Source organism: Engraulis encrasicolus, chromosome 9 (assembly GCF_034702125.1).
Source record: "Engraulis encrasicolus isolate BLACKSEA-1 chromosome 9, IST_EnEncr_1.0, whole genome shotgun sequence".
Lineage (NCBI taxonomy): Eukaryota > Metazoa > Chordata > Actinopteri > Clupeiformes > Engraulidae > Engraulis > Engraulis encrasicolus.
Window position 1 is genome coordinate 25,449,489 of NC_085865.1, and position 21,964 is coordinate 25,471,452.

At 41.3% G+C, this 21,964-nt stretch overlaps 2 protein-coding genes across 5 annotated transcripts; both read right to left on the reverse strand.

The window, feature by feature from the left end:
- Positions 1-1,529: 1,529 nt before the first annotated feature.
- si:ch73-206p6.1 (phospholipid scramblase 1) lies at positions 1,530-13,186 on the reverse strand. 2 transcript variants are annotated; one of them, XR_010036011.1, is made up of 8 exons: positions 13,142-13,186; positions 12,627-12,822; positions 12,437-12,479; positions 11,834-12,054; positions 9,746-9,907; positions 5,488-5,649; positions 4,766-4,925; positions 1,530-1,722 (listed from the first exon to the last, which is right to left on the reverse strand). XR_010036011.1 is itself a non-coding variant. In XM_063206140.1 (7 exons), exons 2-7 carry the CDS (start codon positions 12,702-12,704, stop codon positions 4,893-4,895), a joined length of 699 nt encoding a protein of 232 aa, XP_063062210.1. In that variant the 5' UTR covers positions 12,705-12,822; positions 13,142-13,186; the 3' UTR covers positions 3,709-4,892. The 2 variants fall into 2 exon arrangements, 1 of the variants encoding a protein (XP_063062210.1); XM_063206140.1 differs by lacking the exon at positions 1,530-1,722 and having other exon boundaries at positions 3,709-4,925.
- A 2,771-nt stretch (positions 13,187-15,957) lies between these two features.
- LOC134455083 (calponin homology domain-containing protein DDB_G0272472-like) lies at positions 15,958-21,735 on the reverse strand. 3 transcript variants are annotated; one of them, XM_063206143.1, is made up of 4 exons: positions 21,645-21,735; positions 18,215-21,537; positions 17,019-17,226; positions 15,958-16,491 (listed from the first exon to the last, which is right to left on the reverse strand). In XM_063206143.1, the coding sequence occupies exons 2-4, from the start codon at positions 19,383-19,385 to the stop codon at positions 16,461-16,463; spliced, it is 1,410 nt and encodes a 469-aa protein (XP_063062213.1). In that variant the 5' UTR covers positions 19,386-21,537; positions 21,645-21,735; the 3' UTR covers positions 15,958-16,460. The 3 variants fall into 3 exon arrangements, with proteins under 3 accessions (XP_063062213.1, XP_063062211.1, XP_063062212.1); XM_063206141.1 differs by lacking the exons at positions 15,958-16,491; positions 17,019-17,226 and having other exon boundaries at positions 19,079-21,537; XM_063206142.1 differs by lacking the exons at positions 15,958-16,491; positions 17,019-17,226 and having other exon boundaries at positions 19,079-21,564.
- Positions 21,736-21,964: the final 229 nt, after the last annotated feature.

Sequence of the window (21,964 nt, forward strand, 5' to 3'; positions counted from 1 at the left end):
TCCACTTTTCTTTGCAGATCATCTCTAAATCACTTAAGTTGTATGACTGTAGCTTGCCAAATGGGAGCTTCTGTTCCCTTCACAGGATTATTATAGGGTTAATGTTTGGAAACTGTCTAGGCCACTTCATGACCTTAATGTGCTTCTGCTTGAGCTACTCCTTCGTTGCTTGGGCTGTATGTTATGGATTATTATCATTTTGGGAGGCCAATCCATGACCCACCTTCAGTCTAGTGGTGGTGGGAAAGAGGTTGGCATGCAGCATTGTACGTTTACATGCCTCCCTCCATCCATTTCTTGACGATGTGAAGTTGTCCTGTGTCTTGGCCAGACAAACAACCTCAAAACATAATGTTACCACTTTCGTTTATGATGTTGGAGAAGGTGTTGTTCTTGGGATCATAAGCAGCATTTCTCTTCCTCCAAACACATCGAGTTTTGTTAATGCCAAACAGTTTGATTTTGGTGTCATCTGATTCCAGCACCTCCCAATCATATCCTAATCCAGTTTGACGTTCATTGGCAAACCTCAGGTGAGCCTGAACAGGTTCCTTCTGAAGCCGGGGTACCATACATGCACTGCAGGATTTTAATCCGCTGTGGTATCGAGTGTTTCCAATAGTTTTCTTAGTGATTGAGGTCCCAGCCGCCTTGAGATCATTTCCTAGCTCCTCCCATACAGTTTTAAGGTGCTTTATCTCCTTTTTTCTGATTATTAAATTCCCACAAGGTCAAATCTTGTATAGAACCAGAGACAGGCCTAAGATTGATGATTGATAATCATTTTGTATGTCCTAAAATTGGGAAGAAATGCACCAACAGTTTGCTCTTTAATATCCAGGAGCCCATTTCAGCCTTGTTGAGTTCTAAAATATTGTCCCTGACATCCTTTGACAGCTTTTTGGTCTGTCCCATGTTGGCAAGTTTAGTTTGATTGATTGACTGATTCTATGGACTGATTCTGCAGATTCAATGTGTCTTTTGTGCAGGTTACTATTAACAGGTGTGTTCAATTCAGATAACAGGTTGATTGGAAGTGCCATTTGATCTGCTGGATCAGAACTCTTAATGGTTGGCAGGGGATCAAATACTTATTTCCCTCAATTAAATATAAATCAATTATTATATATTCTTTAGAGTTAATTTCTGGATTTTCTTTTTGATATTCTGTCTCTCCATATTAGAATACATATTATCATTAACATTAAAGACTGATCATGTCTTTATTAGTGGGCAAACCAACAAAATCAGCAAGGGATCAAATACTTATTCTCCTCACTGTATGTCAGGAACATTAATGACACATTATTGGTGTTTGTGACTGTTGCCATACGTGTCATTCGGCTTTTGGAATAACATAATACCCAAACAACGTAAATTGGACATTCCAGAAACCTTATGACACATTATGATAGGTGATATTAGGCCTAATGTGCCATTACTGTTCCTTACATGCGTTGTGTCATTCTTATGATGGTTAAATTACACCCAAATGCAGATCACGTCAAATAAAGCGTTACCAAGCAGTATCTGGGGTGGCGGCTGGTACTATAGTAATGTTTACTGTAACCCAACCAGCTATGGCAGTAAATGGCTTACCAACAATAAGGGCAGCCAAGTGTTAAAGCTGAGATGAAGACACTGCAGTCGCTCACTCCCTGTCATCTGGGCGGCCTCTCTCTCTCTCTCTCTCTCCCTCCATCTCTCTCCGTCTCTCTCTCTCTGCAAGGACCAGAGAACACACGCATGAGAAACACACAATAAAAAGGCAGCAGCGGGTGAGACATGCCATTGCTCTGCTATGCCTTGATCTCGGCACACAAAAAGAGCTCCTGCATACACACACACATGCGTGCGCACATACACACACACACACAGTATGCACACACACATATGCGCACATGCACACGCACACTTGGAGAGTTTCCACTTCTGCCTACACAGCTGAGTGTGTCACACCCGTGAGCTCAGCCAACAATTCCCGAAAAAAGTCGTCATCACTTCCAGAGAACCCTGAGCACTTTTATTTTTTTACCCCCACAGCTTTCATTTTTCTTTTGAAGAATTTAGTCTGGCTGGGATCAGCTAAGCCCCCCTGCAGGTGAGGAAATGTTTTGTAGAGTGATATGATGACCAAAGACAAAGAGAACAGAAAAGAACAATTAGTTTGAACTGCCAGAGATAGTTCTTCCAGCACATAAACACAAAAATAGATCTATCCTCTTTTCATAACACAAGTTTAAGTTCAACCAAAAAAAAGGGCTGACATCATGTCAACTACTGACAAGGCTTAATGATTCAGAAAGCTCAGGAGCTCCGTGGGAAAAGCAAGTCCACAGCAAACAAGGAGGACTTCTCCGGTGTTTTATTCGCAACCCAAGACAACTCCAGATTTGGGAAGATGGACCTCTCTACATGCTCACACTCTGGATCATTTGACTTTGGACTCAAAATACACCAGAGTTACAGTATATTGTGAATGAACATGAGTTGTATGTTCCATGTATGTTACAGTATGTATGTTCCAGTGGTACCTGGCAGTGATAAAGTCGGTCATCATCTGCAAAGGGTACCACTTCAAAGGATCCACGTGTCCCTAATGTTAACTACCAGGCAGTATACAACTTACATATTGGTTAGGTGACTAAGCTTGACTTAGTCAAGCAATACCAAGTTGTTTCTGTCTTCAGTTGTTGCACATACCAGTATGGGCCAAATGTTGATCCCAGGGATGGTGAACGAATCCTCGTTACCTACATTTGTGTTTAAGTAAGTGTAGTGGAAGCCGCGTACATCCAACAGGAAAACATCAGCAGGTGCCAAATCAAAACTGGCCCAATTAAAAAAGGGGGAAAGAATCTGCACTGTGCTTGCAAAAGACTTAATTCATTGGAAGCAACGTTTCGATCATAGATCATCTTCTTCAGGCATCTTACAAAGATTGAACAAGTCAGAATAAATAGAGGAGGCCTGGGCCGCTCTCAGGAGCTCAGTGAAATCCAACATGGAACTGTCATACGAGGCCACCTGTGCAGCAAATCCAGTCATAAAATCCCCTTGCTCCTGTAAATACTATGTATCATTCTAAATGCTTACAATTACTTTTTCACCATGGCTCATAGTTTGTCAACTGTATTGTTTTGGTCTGGTCATATAAAGTATTTTTTCCCACTGATGAACATAGTGTTGGCTTTATAAAGAGCACCCTGGATTCTGTCATCATTTCAAGGAGAGATCTGTGTTCCGTTTCACTTCAAATAAATCCCAATGCATCTCTGCACTTAGACAAGAAGCTCAAGGACACAGTGATGAAGTGTTTATTAAAAAAAAAAAAAAATCAAATTGAAGGGAACAAAATGAGGATACAGCCCTCTAAGCGCAACATTTATGTTTTGATGTAAACAGAATATAGGTGAATGATTGTGAAAGCAACACTATATTCTGGCAGACGAATATCTTCATCAAAATTACCAATTAGTTGTTGTTCGGGTCATTTCTTTTTTAAAAATAGTTATGGCCCTACTTCAATAACATGTTGTGAATCCTACTTCAGGATTAATATACGTAGAATGTGCAGAAAAAAGCTGGAAAAAATGGCCCAAGACAGACGAGGGTGGAAGCTCTTCATCAATGGCCTATGTTCCGAAAGGAATGTAAAGGCCTAAATAAGTAAGTAAGTAATGTGCAGAAAACAGGGTTGTGACAGTGTGGAAAATATATGGCCATTTTAATAAGAACCCATTAACACAGTGCACTTTTCAACAACATTCATTGTATGTACCTACAACACAACTGTTACAGTCAAGCTTTCCTGAGTCAAAATATAAATATATACGTAGATATCCTACATTTCTAAAATGTATTAGTTTTACATACTTTGGGCTGTAGTTACGCACCATACATATGTGATGAATACATGAATTGATCACTTTAAGGAAGCAGTACATATAAAGGAAGTCCCCATATTAAATGGAGAGAAAATTAATTTAGGCATAGCATATCACCATCAGAGATTTTAAAAAGCGGGGTATGCCCCATGAGTAATAGCAATGCTGATGTTAAAAAACTATTTATGATTTGAAATAAATATATATTAATGAATACATATTGCTGCCTGATCAAATGGTATTGAACAATGATGCCAAAGGTATGAGACTGTGATGGCTTCTATGCCACAACCCGTAAAAAATCTTAGTGCCGTGTGAGCAAAAAACTTGTCAAAAGTCCCACTGAGAAATAAACATTGATATATTAGAGAGAACACAACATAAGTACAAAAATAACTACTTAATGACAAAGTATTAAAAACACTATTCCACTACATGTGACGTCTGTAATCAAATACCAAGCTATTACAGGCATGCTGCTCGGCCATTCTTTGTGTGTTCTTAGAGTTTAGCAGAAGATGTTTGACCATTTATTTGTTCTCTTTGAGACTCTTGTTCAGTTGTTGTTAGTACCAAATGTTTGTTATCTGCAAGGCTACATGCAACGTGTTCAAGCATCAAAACGGTTGATGCTGTTTCGCAGAGTCACACACAGTGGGCTATTGACAGCACATTCAAAAGTAACATTTCATAGCATTCTAGCATTTTTTAGCATTCTGCTTCACAGGACTATAACCAAGGTGACACACTGTGCCCAGTACCCTAATAGACCCTCCATCATCCCCCCTCACTAAATACGGCTCTCTACCACTGACCGCACAGTTACACATGACATTCGCATGCACCACCTCCCCAGATCTGCACACCATCTTGGACACCTGGAGCTGGAGCTTCAATCAGGATCTTCCCCTCCATCGCTGCTGACCACAGGAGGGCTGACATCTGTTCACACTCCTTATGGCTGCCTTCCATCCAAACACGATGTGGCGTCTCAGCCATGATGTATCAGTTATTAGTTGTCTCGAAGAACATGAAGTCCTGCATAAAGGCCAGAAAAAAACGCACTGAATCATGGGAAATTCTATTAGGAAATGTCAAGGGTTTTGGGGTTATACTAAAAATGACAGGTGTTAATTCACCTGAGGCTAACTCCTCAGTTGGCAACATGCAGCATTTCCCACAGACCAAGTAGCATTGTGAAGTGCTACACGCAAAAAACATTGGGCCAGTACAAGTGTTATACACTGACATGTACAGCATGTGTGGCTGGCTATTGATCAATTTGTGGTGTTGTATTTTAATTTGGTGGTTCGGCGACACAGAATGGTCTATGTATAGCAGTATCAATAGCAATGAGATTTGTATAACACATTGTATAGCACATTGCAAATGTTTCAATTTGTACTGTGCGTATGGTGGTCCCTAACACATAACCTAATACAAATATTTTAACAAAACAAAACAAAAAACATCCATAGCCGTTCTTTCCAATATACAGTAGCCTACAGAATGAGTGCAGTTGGGGGTGGAAATGCAGATTAAAAATACATTGCATTTGCAGTGATGGATTTTTGGTTCACAGGACAGGTTGAGAACGTACGATAAGGAAGCAAGCTCCGATCATGACGGCCTTCATCCTGACGTCCAGGTCCATGGGGAACTGGATGCCAAAGTTATCCGTGTCCGTGAACGCCTCTCGCAGGAAGCCTGTCCACTGTTTGCTGATCTTGCCGATCTGGTTGGTCTCGTCCATGGTAAGGATCTGGGATAGAGTGAATGGGTCATACAACCAAAAGATATTTTGAACAAAATAAACCACAGTTTGTCATTCGGTTGCATAAAACAAATCTCTTTCTAATTGAGATCATTTAGATTCCATACATTGAGGAGTGTACACATGGAACTGGATGCCAAAGTGAAGATGATGTCATTTTGTTGCATAAATGCAGCACATACAGTGCTGTACAGACAGCACATACCCCTTGGCTATCAGAAATCTGAACCTGCTGCGACTCACTGTGTGAGTTTTGCATATAGAGTAATGCAGACATCTGTCTGCACTTTACCAACTGTATGCCACTGTATGCCTACTTGACCCAACACGCAGCACAAACTACCGGTACGCATTCAAGCCAACTCCCTCCTGGCAGGTCTTCCTAGCCAGGTCGCGTCATCCCAGAGACGCAACAGGTTCAGCATTGCTTCTAGTCAGGCATCTGCACTTATTGCTCTGTATGTTTCCTAGGCACTTTGTATCTGCAAGTGTTATATGCTATGATTCTATCCCCATTTGCAGGTCGCTTTGGCTAAAAGCATCTGCCAAATGTAATGTAATGTAGTGTAATGTATGCACTTTAATATCTGAGGGCGCTTTGCATGGCAATCGGTATCGTCTGATGTCTAGTGAAGGGATTGCCAACAAGGGATATGGTACCACTAGGCATACAACAGCACATTGCAAGGGGGTATGTGGAAAAATATAATAATAATGAATGTATGGAGTAAAGTCACATTGGGATAGAGGCAGAGATATAGAGCATGAGCGAGGGTTTACTCATGGTATGACAAAAAGTGTATTCTGGTGGTGTACGGATTGTCCACTGTTCACAGTATGTGCCCCTGTATTTATGGCTCCCTATCATGTTGTTGACTTCCTCCGTATTGTGATGCTTGCAGCATATTATACTTGCAACATTTCGATGCACGAGGGTCAAATAACATCCATGTCTACTTGAATCCTTGAATGTTTCAGAGCATAGTAGGGCCTATCATCACCTGTTTTGGCTCATTTAAGACTTTATAGGTAACAGTAGCTCATGGCACGCATCTAAGGGTCAAGGGTTCACTTGTTGAGCTTGTTGCAGCGCTACCCAACCGTGTAAGCTGCCACCAGAGACAGACAGCTTCTGCATTATCAAAGCCCTTTGGCGCCATCTGCTGGAGAACTCCCTACCAGTGCATTAGTGCTGCACAGCTTCAGTTCAGCGTAACCGTTAGGCCACAGTTACCACTAGTATACAGTATACTCCCTACAGAATAATAATAGCCCTACAGAAAATGCAAATAAAATATAGCAAACTCAAAAATTATGATAATAAAGCCCCTGTGCATGAGAAAGAGTTTGAGTAAATAAGTAGGCCTATATTGGCAATGAAGACTACAAAGTTATCCAATCCCATGTGATCAATAAGATGTAATATTAATGATTTTTACACGATACAACACCAAAACCTCTGCAAACATTATGTGTGCTCTGTGTGGTTGCAAGTTTGGCCAAAGCCCAGAAACAAATAGACTAAGTAATATAATATTAAGGAACATGTGCGGTTATACTGGCACAGCCACATGTGTGCTTTATATTTCTCTGTCCATCCATATTTATCTTAATGTCAATCATGCTGCTCTATTTCTTAGAAGCAACATCTTAAAGGTTTAGCTTTTCCGCCTTAATACTTTATCAAATATATTTTAGTGCACGTATTGCCCCGACCATATACCACACTGCCGTGCTTTGGCTTAATGTAATTTATTTTTGTATGGGTCTTTCGCTCCATTAATAGCCTGTCTTGCCTAAACAGAAATGACATGCTGTGATAGCCTCCAGACGATTACAATATGAAAGTTTACTTTAGTGGAAGCCACATCCTTGGGGGTAGCAACTGTTTATTATCAGGAACTGTGTGGCCAGCAGCATATGTGTTAGTGTTTGTTTACATTTCCAATCACAGGAATGTTTGCAATATCCTGGATTTAACAGCTAGAAATGGGACATCATGTTTTTCACAGTTATACATTTGCACAAGATGATCATTATATTGGTTTGTATATTAAAGACTACCCTACTTCTAGTCTGCATGTACTATGCTGTAGCCCTAGAATTTCGAGCCATAATACACTGAATTTCTTTCATACAATAATTGTCATACAATTAAGAACTATGCTGTTAAAATGGGTTTCGGTAGTTGGGTTGTAAAACGGGGAAGACAATACTGTGTCTTCAGAAGAGTAAAAGTTTGCATATCCCACCTCACTGAGGCCAGGTGTTGGACACAGGTGTATCAGACAAAAGAGAGAACTGAAGTCTGCACACTGCAGCTCAGATTTGTTATTCAAGACATTCAACGTTTCGACCCATCTTCATGATTAAACGTCACAATCAGAGCAGCTGAATAAACCTCACAATCGGTCTTGAATAAACCTCACTTGAATAAACCTCACAATTGGAGCAGACAATCTACTCTCTCTATTGGAAGACAATACAGTGGCCATGTGGACACTAAATTGGACATATGTGGCCTTCATTATGAATGACATAACCACCCCTAACAGGCCCTTGCTATTTCATTTATACGTGTATGTGCTGCCAACAGCGTGCTGACTATAAAAGGCCTTGAAGTCTTGAACAAGTCAGACTGTCCTTCACAAAGACTGTTAATGCATCTTTGAAAAGTCGGGAAGTCTAAACAGGGTTTTAGAGAACTGTGTTTGTGCAAATACGCATACTGGTCTATCCACATTAAATAGAAAATGAAACTTGGAATTTGTATCGAGGCATCTGGTGAAAAGTAATAGATGTAGTTGGAGGTAAACAGGGTTGGAAATTGGCAGTACTGGCAGTGCAGTTGAAGAGTTTATATAAAAGACTGAAGGCTACTCTTTGACTCGCTCCTCTAATCAAAAAGCTGTAAATTGATGTTGTTCCTAACATGGTGGTGGAACTAATGCTAATAGACAGTGTTATGTAAGGACAACATAGTCAAATAAACCGCAAATAGGGACTTTTCCCCCACAACTTGTTGCAGCAACTCTCTTGGGTTTTGTAGAATACAAAGACGAGAGTCCCAAAGCAACAAAAGGTGTTGGCCACAGGAGAAAGGCAAATGTTGTCCTTCTTTTTAAGCCTTTCCACGACAACACTCCACTAATGTGGTTTTCTGTGTTACTCAAAATCAAATGAAGACATGCAGACACTGACTCTGTTGACATAAACAGTGGCAAAGTTGTTTATACACTATGAACAGAAAACATGTGTGGAAATAATCCTGTTATACGGCCTGCCAGGTCCAGTTGCTCTTGTTCAAGGGGTTACCATGGCACAGTGACAGTTTATGCAGTAGTATAGCATAGTGTAGTGGACAATAGTATGGTAGTGTACAGGGCTCTAAATTACAAGTAACACCAGTCAACCGGCCAAATTCAGTTTGGCTGGTAGAAAATCCCAATTTACAAGTCACTTTGACCCATTAGTGAGTGTACGTTTTGTTAGTAAGATTAACATCTAGGCCTACTAGCCATTTTGGCTATTGATGAGAAAAGTTAATTCTGAGCCCTGGTTGTGTAGTGTAGTGTAGTGTAGTGTATTATAGTATAATATAGTATCGTATAATATAGTATAGTATAGTATAGTATAGTATAGTAGAGTAGAGTAGAGTAGAGTAGAGTATAGTTTAGTATGGTAGTGTCACACAGTATAGTATGGTTGAGCATGGTATACTAGTATGAATAAAATGTATTTTATAGTCACGATTCACACGTAAATGTATGCATTTGCAGTTGTACACTAAACATAAGCATAGTGAGATTGTAAATAATCCTTAAGGTGCAGATGTTTAAATGTGATGTACAACACGGTGGGACATTTACACAAAATAGTTTAATAAATAGCATAGCAATACTACCGGTATATATGGGGCAGCTTTTTGGCCTGCAGTGCCAGCTAACGCCACATATTGTCCCAGGGACCGTAGCCATTAACTTGCTCCTAAACAGCTGTAAGTTGCTTTGGGACAAACGTGTCAGCAGCAAAATGAAATATACACTACAATATATATTATGTGTAAATTTGACCTCTTACTCACCTCAAAGTCCACATCAGGCAAGCAGCTCCATCCACAGAAAGGCCCCTTCAGTTTGAGGACGGGCTGCCGGTGTTCGTTCTGGATGATAAACTTGGGAATGAAAGGATGCCACTGCTGGAGCACGTAGCCTACCGTGTTCCCCGGCGGAGCCTGCACCTCCAGCTGACACACACAGGGACAATAAAGCGTCTTAGCTATAGACACATTTACACAAATACAGTGTTATTCTTTAAAGGTGCACTGTGCAGGAAATGGTCAAAAAAGGTACTGCAACTATGCTGCTCATTGAAACTGTGTCGCCTATTGCCAAATTTGACCTTTTCATGAAAGTTTACTAAGTAATAAACTAACATTTTGTATTATGGCCCAAGTACAGTCATTTTTGCAGCTAAAAATGGCTATTTCTGGAAATTCAAAATGGCGGACCATGGAGAAGATCCCCCTTTTCATGTATGAAAAGTGCAATTTTTCCAGTCATAATGAATACTTAGAATTTGATGGTGGTGGTAAATATTCATGAAAAAGGTAACATTAGTGAATGGGTAGCATGAATTCTGGAAATGAACAACTAAAAATCTCACACAGTGTCCCTTTAAAGGTGCACTGTGTAGGATGGTGGCCAGAGTAGGTATTGCAACTATGCTGCTCATTGAAACTGTGCTGTCTACTGCCAAATATGATCTTTTCATGAATATTTACTACATGATAAACTAAAAAGAATTGTTGTACACTAGTATGAACAAAATACAGTACGTTTTGCGGCTACAAATGTCCATTTCTGGAAATTCAAAATAGTGGACAATTGAGATCTCCCTTTTCATGTATGAAAAGTGCAATTTTCCCAGTCATAATGAATAATTAGAATGTGATGGTGGTGGTAAGTATTCATGAAAAAGGTAACATTTATGAATGGGCAGCATGAATTCTGGAAATAAACTACTAAAAAATATTACACAGTGCACCTTTAAAAAACACCGTTAACACACTGTTTTATTCTTTTTTTTAAACTGTTCACACACTAACACACTGTTAAACAAACTAGTTCTGCAATCACAGACAGGAATTCCGGACCTCAAACCCAGTGTACCAAAGAGCCATGCTCATTGGCAAGACAGAGCGCGTCTTTAAGACCACCTTTTCCCTCTTTGGGAAATGCACTACTTCTATAGTTGAGGATGCCTCAGTCACAATCCATTTCATTCATGCATCACTGGGGTCCTTCATCACACAACTGGGCACACTATTGTTGGCCTCAAGGCAAGCCAACCCCCTTATTACACTGCATGTACAGTAGGAAGGGGGGTAAAGTTGCCCCATTGGGAATTGAATCTGGGCCTCCTGGGGTAAACAGGGACAAAACTAGTGGTACTGGGGCTCTGGCCTGACACCAAAGAGTCAGACTGCATCCACAAACCTAGAGATGGTCAGTCCACTATAAAGTAGGTTCACACTGGGTCAGCTCATGACTTGGAATAAATGTTGCTTCATACTGTCTCAGCTCATGACTTGGAATAAATGTTGCTTTTAGAATGTACATTTTGAAGGGATCTACTTAAATAGCCCATTGCTGGCATCATGGTCAAAGTTGCATCACGATGCATTGTGTTCATATCACAGAACATGGACAACCTCTATTATGTCTTGAGCAATCAGACTAAAAGCCACTTGCTTTCGCCTTTACTCAAGACACATTTATAAGACACCAATAGAATAGATCATTAGGATTATGTGTATTTTTTTTAACTGGGGAGGGGGACATCTGCTTGTGCATAGGCCCCAGAATTCAGTGCACACCAAATTCAGTGCACCCACAGGGGCTGTGCTGCACCCCCACACACTGGTTATGTATTTGTGTAATAACCACGATGTCGCATGTAATGGAGGTCAAATAGCACAGTGTGGCGTGGAATGTTAGTAAGCCTCCCTCCTGAAGCTTCATTCAGTATCAGTAACGCTGAGCTATCGGGCTGGTTCTTTAGCCCAGCGGTATCATGCTGTGCCTCCCATACCCGAATGTGTTGACTAGGATGTGGTGAGTTCGAAACCTGAGGGGGACGGACTACGCAGGAACACCTCTGTTACACTCACCTCCTGCAGACAGCAAGGGAAGAAGCAAGACATACACTTGAGGGGCCTGGACACGGTGATGATCTCTTGCCCGTAGTTGTCCAGCACTCGGATGACAAAGGAACGCAGAGGCCCACAACACTGCCGACTCAGGCAGTCATTTTCCTCCACAGCATAGAAGACGTTCTGACCCAGGGAGTTATTGATCTCGTACTTGTTGTTGCTTTCAAAACCCACCAAAGCTGGATATGGAGGAGGAAAAACACATTTCAAAGCAGTGTATTGAATATTAGTGTGATATAATGTGCTACTGATTGTATCTAATATTTCACAATGTGAATTAAAAAATAATTACCCTTGCATGAAGACCTCTCAACTGTGGTTTTATTCTGTCACACTTGAAATATACTAATAATAATACGGTAATAATAATAACAGGCCTAATAAAAACATATTATATTCAACATACAAGAGAGTAAAAAAAGGAACACAATTAAAGGCATTTCACAAGACGTACAAATATTCTAACACCTATAGTAGCCTACATGCAATGTCATCAAGCATACTTTTTACTGAACTTTTTCAAAAGCTGAGAAGGGGGATGTACAACTTGTCTTCACATACCTTCTATGAGCTCGACTTTCTGCTTGATCAATACCTGGTCGAGCTAGTTAGGGTAACAAATACAAATATTAATATCAGGCCACAGTCTAGAGAAGTTCAATTTTGAATTGAATTCATTCATGACACTTCATTCCAAAGCAGTTAAAAGAAAAGCTCAAATGTCGCCCTCGAGTACCGGTATGTCCATTACCTGTGTCAGATATTCCAGTCCAGGTGGACATCCTGGCATGCCAGGATTGGGAACCATGTACATGTTCATATCAGTCATCTCTCCTCCGTTTAGGAATCCTCTTTACCATAGAAACCGTGGGTGTGTTTAGCCTATTGCTTCATGGTAGCTACTGTAAACACAGGGCCACGACTTGATAACTCTGCAACAAAACGCTCTGCAAAGAATAAATGCACCGAAATAAATGTCGAGCTTACATTCCCAACTTGTATGTGACGTTACTTACATTTCATAGCTGTAAAGAAATGGTAACAATGAACTAATATTGTCCTCCTACAGGCACACACTGTAGACTAAACAATACACAAGCGCACACGCTTTGTCTGATAAAGTTAAATATGTACAACTAATTCAGATGGCACATGCCAAAACCGGCATGTTGCACAACAAATTCTTGCTAGATAATATTGTGCTATTTCAATAGAACATGGCATAGATCCAGGAAAACTGTCTTAGATAAATAGATTGAAACTCACCAACCCTCCTTAGAATGAATGCTAACGGATTGAGACAAGTGTTTTCGCTGCGATATCGTAAGACGTGTCTGTGATTGGTCAACAATGGTGAAAATGCCAGTATGCTGAGCCAATGGTGTTGAGTTCTGCTGAAGGGATTTGACATTGTCCAATAAGAACGCAATGCGCTACAGCCTCCAGGAAGTACGTCACCGAGGCGCAAGAGAGCACGCCTACACATCAGTGGGATTTGTGGGATTTGGTGGGATTTTGATGCATGACTAGGCCTACTACTGTAAGAAGCGCAGGTAAACGTAAACAGCAATTAACATAATCTGTGCTCTTGTGGTGGGTGCACTCTGACGGCAGTTTATGAGGAACAACAAAAGACAGCCTATACTATTCACAACACTACAGCAACAACAACAAATGATCTTGTTTTAAAATCGAATTAAAAACAGATTTATTTTCCATCTACCTCTGGTGATAGTTAGGCCCTACTATCTATAGTAAAATTGCCTATAGTTTTTCTTCTCTTTCTTTACTCTTGTGCACATTGAATGACAGCCAGCCTACTATCTACTAGCCTATAATAATAATAACAATAACAATAACAATAACAATAATAATAACAATAATAATAATAATAATAATAATAATAATAATAATGCATTTGATTTAAATGCGCCTTTCAAAGCACTCAAGGACATGGTAGGCCTACAGCGACAAGCAATGATAAAAACAACACAGATTGTAATCAAAAAATGAAAGAGTTTAAATGAAAGAGTTTAAAAAGTCATGAAGAAGAGGCTAATCCAAACAAATGAGTTTTGAGTCTAGATTAGAACAGGGGTAGTGAGCCACTATTTTCAATGTCAGGGCCGGGGAAGTGCATTCTAGAGCTGGGGAGCAGATCGACTGAAAGCTCTATTGACCACTGAGGCGGTTGGTTGATTGACTGATTGATATGGCACGTTAAAAACTTCATAAGGACTCTCTCTCTAGCAAAAACTTAAATATGCAGCAACTCTGATATTGCATTTGGTGGTCTTTCTAAGTTGCGCGATTCTTGTACAGTAGGATTTTTTTGTCTTTCCTCTATATACTTTTCCTTCAGGTCCAACAGATGGCACTGTTCTTCTATCCACTCTGTTCTCCACTGTATTGCTCCATGAACCTCTGCAGTCGGCACTATTTCTCCATATAGAGTAGAGTAAACTTTATTAGTCCTGAGGGAAATCAATGTGTCTAGCATACATACATACATAGAGATTATTTCACATAGCCTACAGTATATTAAACATTCACAAAGGACCCTCGTGGCCTGTCTGTCTTGCAGTCATGGGCAACCGTTTAGGGCGTCAGACTTGTAGTCCAAACTAAGGTTGCCGATTTGACTCCCGACCCGCCAGGTTGGTGGGGGGAGTAATTAACCAGTGCTCTCCCCCATCCTACTCCATGACTGAGGTACCCTGAGCATAGTACCGTCCCGCTGCACTGCTCCCTTGGGGCGCCATTGGGGGCTGCCCCCTAACTCAGCACTATTGAAATGGCCCTGACCTTTTTAATACTCCACTCTGCTGTAGAGGTGATAACGTTGTGGCCTTTATGGTCCTTTATGGTACACAAATAACAGAAGCAACTCTGGTTGGAAGGCTACGACAGAATATTTCAAAAACCTTGTTATGGGTCCAGTGGGTCGAGCAGTAGCACATTCATCGGGCACAGCAGTTTGTATTCTACTCTTCCTCATTTGGCACAAACATTAATTGTGTTCCCAGTTAACAGTCACAGGATCCTTCAGGAAATCCAAACAGAACACATAGGCCTACAGGTGTCCAGGTTACCTGCTGGCATGGCTGCACTGCAGACATGTTCAGGCTAACCGCGATCAGTCTACAACCTACACGGGATAATTATGTCTTGGCTACAAGCACAGACCTAGAATATAGGCATCAGTCTGTGGCTACAAGTTTCTCAAAAGTGCCGCCGTCTCACAATAACTTCCTGGATACAGTCAGTAGCGGTGCACAGCTTTATAGGCCTAATGACGTGCTGCCACCCAATGGCCATATTTAGCATTACAAGTTGATTAGAGAACTATTCCATGACATTCCAGAGATTACTAGAGCGGTTCTGTGGGTATGACCAGTGTGAGATTGTTTTCCATAACAGTTCTGCAACAATTGTAGTGAATTGTCGCGTGGGTATGGTCGCGAACTGGTGTGTGTGCACCCCTGCCACATCGTAGTGCACAGATTGGAATGAGGTGGTGCGAAAGCAGGGGTTCCCAAACTTAACCTTGACAAGGCCCCCATATACTGGTAGATTCCAGCCAAGGCCCCCCTGACAGAGGTCGTGCCACACTTTTTTTTCCTTTTTTTTTTTACTGTGCACGCAGTTACATAACTCGATGAAGTTGGTGTATTCGTAAACCCATTCAAGTGCTACAGAAAGCATAATACATGTACAGTGTAAACATTGTAGAGAGAAGAAGAAAATTATTCCACTGGGATTGTTAGGCCAATTGTTCGTTTATTTTGGCTACTTGAGCTATTCAATTTATTAAATTATTGAGTTTATTTCGCAATATTTTTCCTGCCAAACTGCCGCGGCCCCCCTGGCATCCCCTCGCGGCCCCCCAGGGGTTCCCGGCCCCCAATTGAAAACCACTGTGCTAAAGCACCTGCCCCTTCGCTCTACTGGACAAAAATGCCCTTTTGGACAGTTATTTTTTAAATCATAATTAAACTAAATTAAATGTACAGGTATAATTTAAATATAATATTATAATTTGTGCAAACAAAACAAAATGGATAACAACGTAAAACATCACAAAATGTTGAAAGTCCAATGTTTATTTAAATGCAATAAAAGTAAAATAAAATGAAGTAAAAAATATACTCTGCTGGCCAATACAGAACACTCCTATTCCTTCCACACAATATCGGCAGTCAGTGAGCAACCAATAGCAACTCAAACTCTGCAAGTTAGAGTCAGATCCATGGTCATATGGGCTCAAGTTGTAGGGGGATGTGGGGATGAAAATGGTCTAAAATCATACCTCTCAATGAAAATCGTCAAAAATCATCCCCCTTTAAAACAGGCATCCCCTTTTCACATACTGTGTTAAAATTGCACTTTTAACACTTTCAACGTTTTCTTGGGGGAGAAACCCTGAACCCCCAATAATCACAATACATCTCTGACCATCCCCCCTGGTTTCATTTTACAACTCGACCACTGCATATGGCCCTCTGATGGTGTAGATGAAAAAACATGGCCCTCTTTGTCATGACAGTTGCCATCCCTGTTCTATAATATCTCCTGTGGTGGTGGATTACATGTAGGGAAACATGAGCATTGGGATGCTGCAGGGAGAAAAAAAGACAAAAAATTAGAATGTTGCCCTGAGTAAAGTGGAAGCACTTGAAACTTAAGCATTGCATAAGGCCTGCTAGACTACTGCGTACACACTGTATACAGTAGCTAATATTAGGCTAATACCGTACAGGCATAGGCTTACTCAGAGAGAGGCAGGGTGATACACAGATACAGTGGTCTACATTCATTCCAGGTCTCTTCATCAAATTCAAACAATAAAAGCATATCATTAGCTTGATAGCATACTTGCCCAAGTCATTTTTTCCTGATTTGGAAAACAAGATTACATAGGCTACATTTTTATTGATATTTTCAGAGAACAGTCAAGTAGATGTGAGGAAAAGTATGGAAAAGTATAAAAAAGTACAAAACCCTACTTAACATTTTAATCAAACAGTTGACTTGGGCAAATTGTGACTTTGATTGTCTCTTAGACGGTTCTGATAGGTAATCTTACTGTTGTGACTCATGAGATATGTGCCATTTGACTTTTAACAGAACATGAATAACAAACCTTGGCAAACTCCTGAGGAACTCTGGGTTCTCCATCATGGCCTTGACCTCTGCCTCCTCCTTTTTCCTCTGCTTTTTCTCCTCCGCTCTCTTCACCTCCCACTGCTTCCAGGACTCCTCCATCTGCTGGCGCTTCGCCTCCGCTTTCATCAGAGCCTCTCTCTTCTCCTTCTCCCTTTCTGCCCGGGATATGGGGGTTTTCTGAAACCCTAAACAATGAAAAATAAGACAGTGGTTGAAAGCAGTAACAAATCTTCTGATTGATGAAATTCCTGTTTATTACCTTCGCCAAGACAAAGTCGGCGAAGGTTATGTTTTGACCGCTGTGTATTTATTTATTTATTTATTTGTTAATATGTTTGTTTGTTTGTTTGTATGTACTTCGTATAACTCAGTCAGAACTGAGCCGATTTTTATGAAATTTGGTGGGATGATTGGTCATGACCCAAGGAACAATCGATTAGTTTTTGGGAGTGATTGGGTCAAAGGTCAAAGGTCAAGGTCAAAATGTTTGTTTGTACTTCGTATAACTCAGTCAGAACTGAGCCGATTTTTATGAAATTTAGTGGGATGATTGGCCATGACCCAAGGAACAATCGATTAGTTTTTGGGAGTGATTGGGTCAAAGGTCAAAGGTCCAGGCCAAGGTCACGAAAAGGTCAAAAACGTAAATTGAGCCGATTTTTATGAAATTTAGTGGGATGATTGGTCATGACCCAGGGAACAATCAATTACTTTTTGGGAGTGATTGGGTCAAAGGTCAAGGTCAAGGTCACGAAAAGGTCAAAACGCAAATTGAGCCGATTTTTATGACATTTAGTGGGATGATTGGTCATGACCCAAGGAACAACCGATTACTTTTTGGGAGTGATTGGGTCAAAGGTCATGGTCAAGGTCACTAAAAGGTCAAAAACCTTTTTCTTTGCCAAGCACTATATGCCAGAAGAACGTGTGCATGCTGAATTGAATAAGAGGTCAAGACTGGGCCAAAAATGTAATATTACGATATTCCGGTCCGATTTAAATGAAACTAACACCAAAATTTGGAGAATGTTATGCCCCACATTTTGAAGATGGCCAGAAAAAAATAAGTGGCGTAGGCGAAGGTTTGCGCTCTACCGAGTGCCCATTCTAGTTTCATACATGTACAACCTTATCTTAGTGTGTAAAATGGTTATAAAATGACGATCCTCTTACATGACTGGTAAACATCATCTCCCTCCTCCTGCTCTCTCTTGATTGTCTTCTCGATTTTGTTGGCGTAGTAGTCTTTGGTCTTCTTGTTGACCCATCCAAGGAATCTCCTCCTGACGCTCTTGTCCTTCACCGGTCCACTGTCTGTTTCTTCCTTACCATACCCTGCATCTTCTGACTTCAGTCCCTGTGCCATCTCTGCAGCTGAAGACGATGCAGCACTCTCAGTCTCCTCTCTCTCATCATCTCCAGGACCTGATGCAGGAGTCTGAGACAGAGAACAAGTGCTGTTGGGCAAGGCTGCCTGCTTAGCTATGTTCTCAGTAGACTTGTCTACTTTCTCAGCTCTCATGGTGGTGGTCCATAATGTAGGTTGTTGGGTGTAGACTGGAGGTGTCGGTTCCATATTGGATCCCCTCACTTGACAATTTGCAACAGATTCTGGAATTTGGACCTGAGGATAATTGTTGATGCTGGGCTGGGGCACTTGCCTGACAAGCTCAGTCTTCTCCTTCGGCACAGTGGCCATATCAGTTTCTACTTTGTCAGATTTGCTCTGTCCACAAACTGAAAACTTTTGATGTCCATCCGATGCTGCAATTTGGATGTGAGAAGGATGTTTGCTGTTTTGGCCTACGTGGCCTTTTAAATTCACCACAGCATTGTCTGTCTTTTTAGCTGCCGTGCTGGCCAGACCATCTGCCTCATGTTTAGAGATGTTCTGCTGGTAAGGAGGGGCCCTCAGACCTGCGATTTCAGTTCTTCTTGTTAGGTTTTCTGTCAGTTTTGGGCGCTGCAGATCATGTCTTTCCTCATCACCCTGTTTGCATCTCACTGTGAGCTCACTAGATGCCTTCTCTATCTCACCATTTCTGTTACTCTCCTGTGCTTTCAGCTTTTCCATTTGTTTCTGCTTGTCTTGTTCCTTCTGCCGCTCAATTTCAATGCACCTCTCTGCTTCCTTTTGTTGCTTTAGCTTTTTTTGTTTTTCTATTTCAAAGAGTTCCCTCTGCCTTTCCATTTGCTGCTTGTTTATTTGGTTTTGTGGTTTCAATAGGCCCTGGACTCTTTCCTGGCTGACACTTTCTCTCTCTTTCTTCTCTTCTTGCGCTGATGATATAATTTCCAACTCTCTCTTCCTTTCTTCCTGCTCTATCGTTTTTCTCTTGTTCATCTCCCTGATATTGATAACTTTTGCCTCGATCACCACATCCCTCGTTCTTAACTCATTTTATCACTTGTTTCATCTATCCAGCTGTTTACTTTTCGCGGGATATTTGTACTAGTAGTGATGCTTGTTTGTTTCCAACACTCCTTTTCTCCATGAGTGCTAGCTTGCAAAGCTCTGGCATGTTGATCTGTGCTGCGCTCTGCATCTATGCCAAGCACTGCCTTTTTTTGTGTTGCACTCTTAGCTGCCCTCTGCTGCTCCGAGACAGTCTGTTGGACAGACCGGCTGGCTCCACAGTCTGAATGCAGTGACGTGTACTCAATGCCAGTCTGGTTTGTGCTTTTCCCTAATCTGTACCCTTGTGCAGTCGCATCACCCTTCAGGCATTGCTCCTGCCTATGCATACTTGTCCATTCCTTTGCACCTACCACATTCTCGTTGCATTCTCTTGTCGTCTTCAGCTCTATCTTTTCAGTCGTATCGCCCTTCACGCTTTTCTGCTGCCTTTGTTTTCCTGTTATACTTGTCCCTTCTTTTGCACCCACCACATTCGCATTGCTTATTTTTCTGTCGCTTTCTTCTACTCCGCTGTCTCTTGTCGTCTGCAACTCTCTCTTTTCCGTGTCATTTGTTTTCATGCTGCATTTTGCTCTATTCTTCGTTGTCTGCATCCATTCTCTCATCCAACTGTCAACATTTGATCTTTGCTGAGAGCATTCTTGTGTTGTATTCTCTGAGTTTTGGTCACTCTGCCTCAACATGTGTTTTTTCCTGTCATCTGCTTGTGTGACAAATGCTTTCTGTCTTGGGTTAAACATCTCTGTTTCCTTTTCTCTAATTTTTACTCTCTCTTGTTGTGTTTCTGCCAATCTTCTTTGATGTGGCTCTGTGACATGGCATTTTTCCCTTGTTGTCTCCTTGTCATTAAACAAGACATTCATGAGCTCCTCTTTGCTTGTTCGTTTTTGTGCTCCTGTTTTTTTCTCCCTTCGGCTGCTCGTAGTGATTATTCCTCCTGTGTTGCAGTTTTCTGCAGGTTCTCTCTCACTCTTTAAATTCACCTCTACCTGTTTGCTATCTTGCCATAACTGCAGTGGCTGGCTACTCTCATGCTCCATCCGCTTTTCTCTTCCAGTCTTAATGCCCGTATCTCTGAACCAGTCATCTAGCTGCTTTGCGTCCACTGTTCTCCCAATTTCCTCTCTTCTTCTGTTTGTCATTATGCATTCTTGTTTGAATTTTTCTCCATCTATCAAGGTTTCTTTCTTTCCATTCACGACATCATGCTTTGCTTCATTCAGAATGTCTGTTCCTTTTGAACTGTTTCGTAGGCCGGATGCCCGATCAGCATTTTCTTCACTCACCCCAAAATGTTTTCTCTCTCCGTCATCTGTATCTACATCCTCATTTCCTCTTGTTCTCATGTTTATCATCTCACCTTTGTTTTTCTCTCTGTCTTGGCCTTGATTGTTCCTGTGTTTGTCTAGTTTTTGTGTAGGCCCACTTGCTGCTTGGCTTTGCTCATGTCCCTTTTTAATTCCACCCCACTTGTCCCCTGCATTCATATCTCCAAGCTGGTCGTCCTCCAGTGTAGTTTTAGCCTGTGGCACTTGTTTTTCTGCTTTTTGTCTCTGTGCATCCTGGAGAAATTGTGGTTCATTTGATTGAATGATATCTTTCTTCTCTCCTCCATGTTGTCTCATGTCTGTCAGCCAGTCAATTTGTGTCTGCGTGCCACGCGATTTCTGTTTCAGCTCCGTCTGAGTGTGATCAGGGCTGCACTTAGGTGCCTCTATTCTCCTCCTGCGTCCATGTTCGATTTGCCTCAGCAATACCTGCTCCATCTCTCTCGAGTCCTGTCTGTTTTTCTCAAGCAGACGTTCCATTTTCTTTGTCATAGAGTTCCATCGAAATAAGTTTTCCAGGTGCCTCATCCTGTCCTCGTGCATTTTCTGGTTAGCTTCGTCTATCCTAAAGTATATATCCTTCATGTCCCTGAAATCCAGCTCCTCTTTGTACCCCTCCATTCGCATCTCCACAGGTTTTCTCTCGTCACCTCTCAGAAAACCTATTAGTCGGTCGTTTAATTGGTCCAGCACTCTGTGCCGCTCACTCCACCAATTCTCCATGTTGTTAAGATTGATCACCTCTGAGTCTTGTGTTTGAGGAAGACAGAGAAATACTGTACATAGTCTGTGTTTCACTTCAGCATAAATAATAAATTAATACTTGTAGACACAGTATATATCAAATGTAGCCTACCTTAGCCACCATATCACCACAAAAATATTATTGTATCATCCTAGCAAATGAGCTGCTGTCCTGTCAGACATGTCTTTCCAAATGAAGATTCCCCTTTGAGCAGCAACATTCCACTGTGGTCATTATGACATCACGCTTCCATAATAAGTGTCATCAGAGAGGAAAGAAGAGGAGAGCAGCAACTCCCCCTATTATGATGTCACCACGGCACCATTTTGGTTTTGGTAAAGTGTGTTGGCAGTGGTAGCCAGCGAGTAAACAATACCCTCGTAGACCTTATCAGTATGTGGTCATATTGAATTTTAAGGGATAAAAATTAC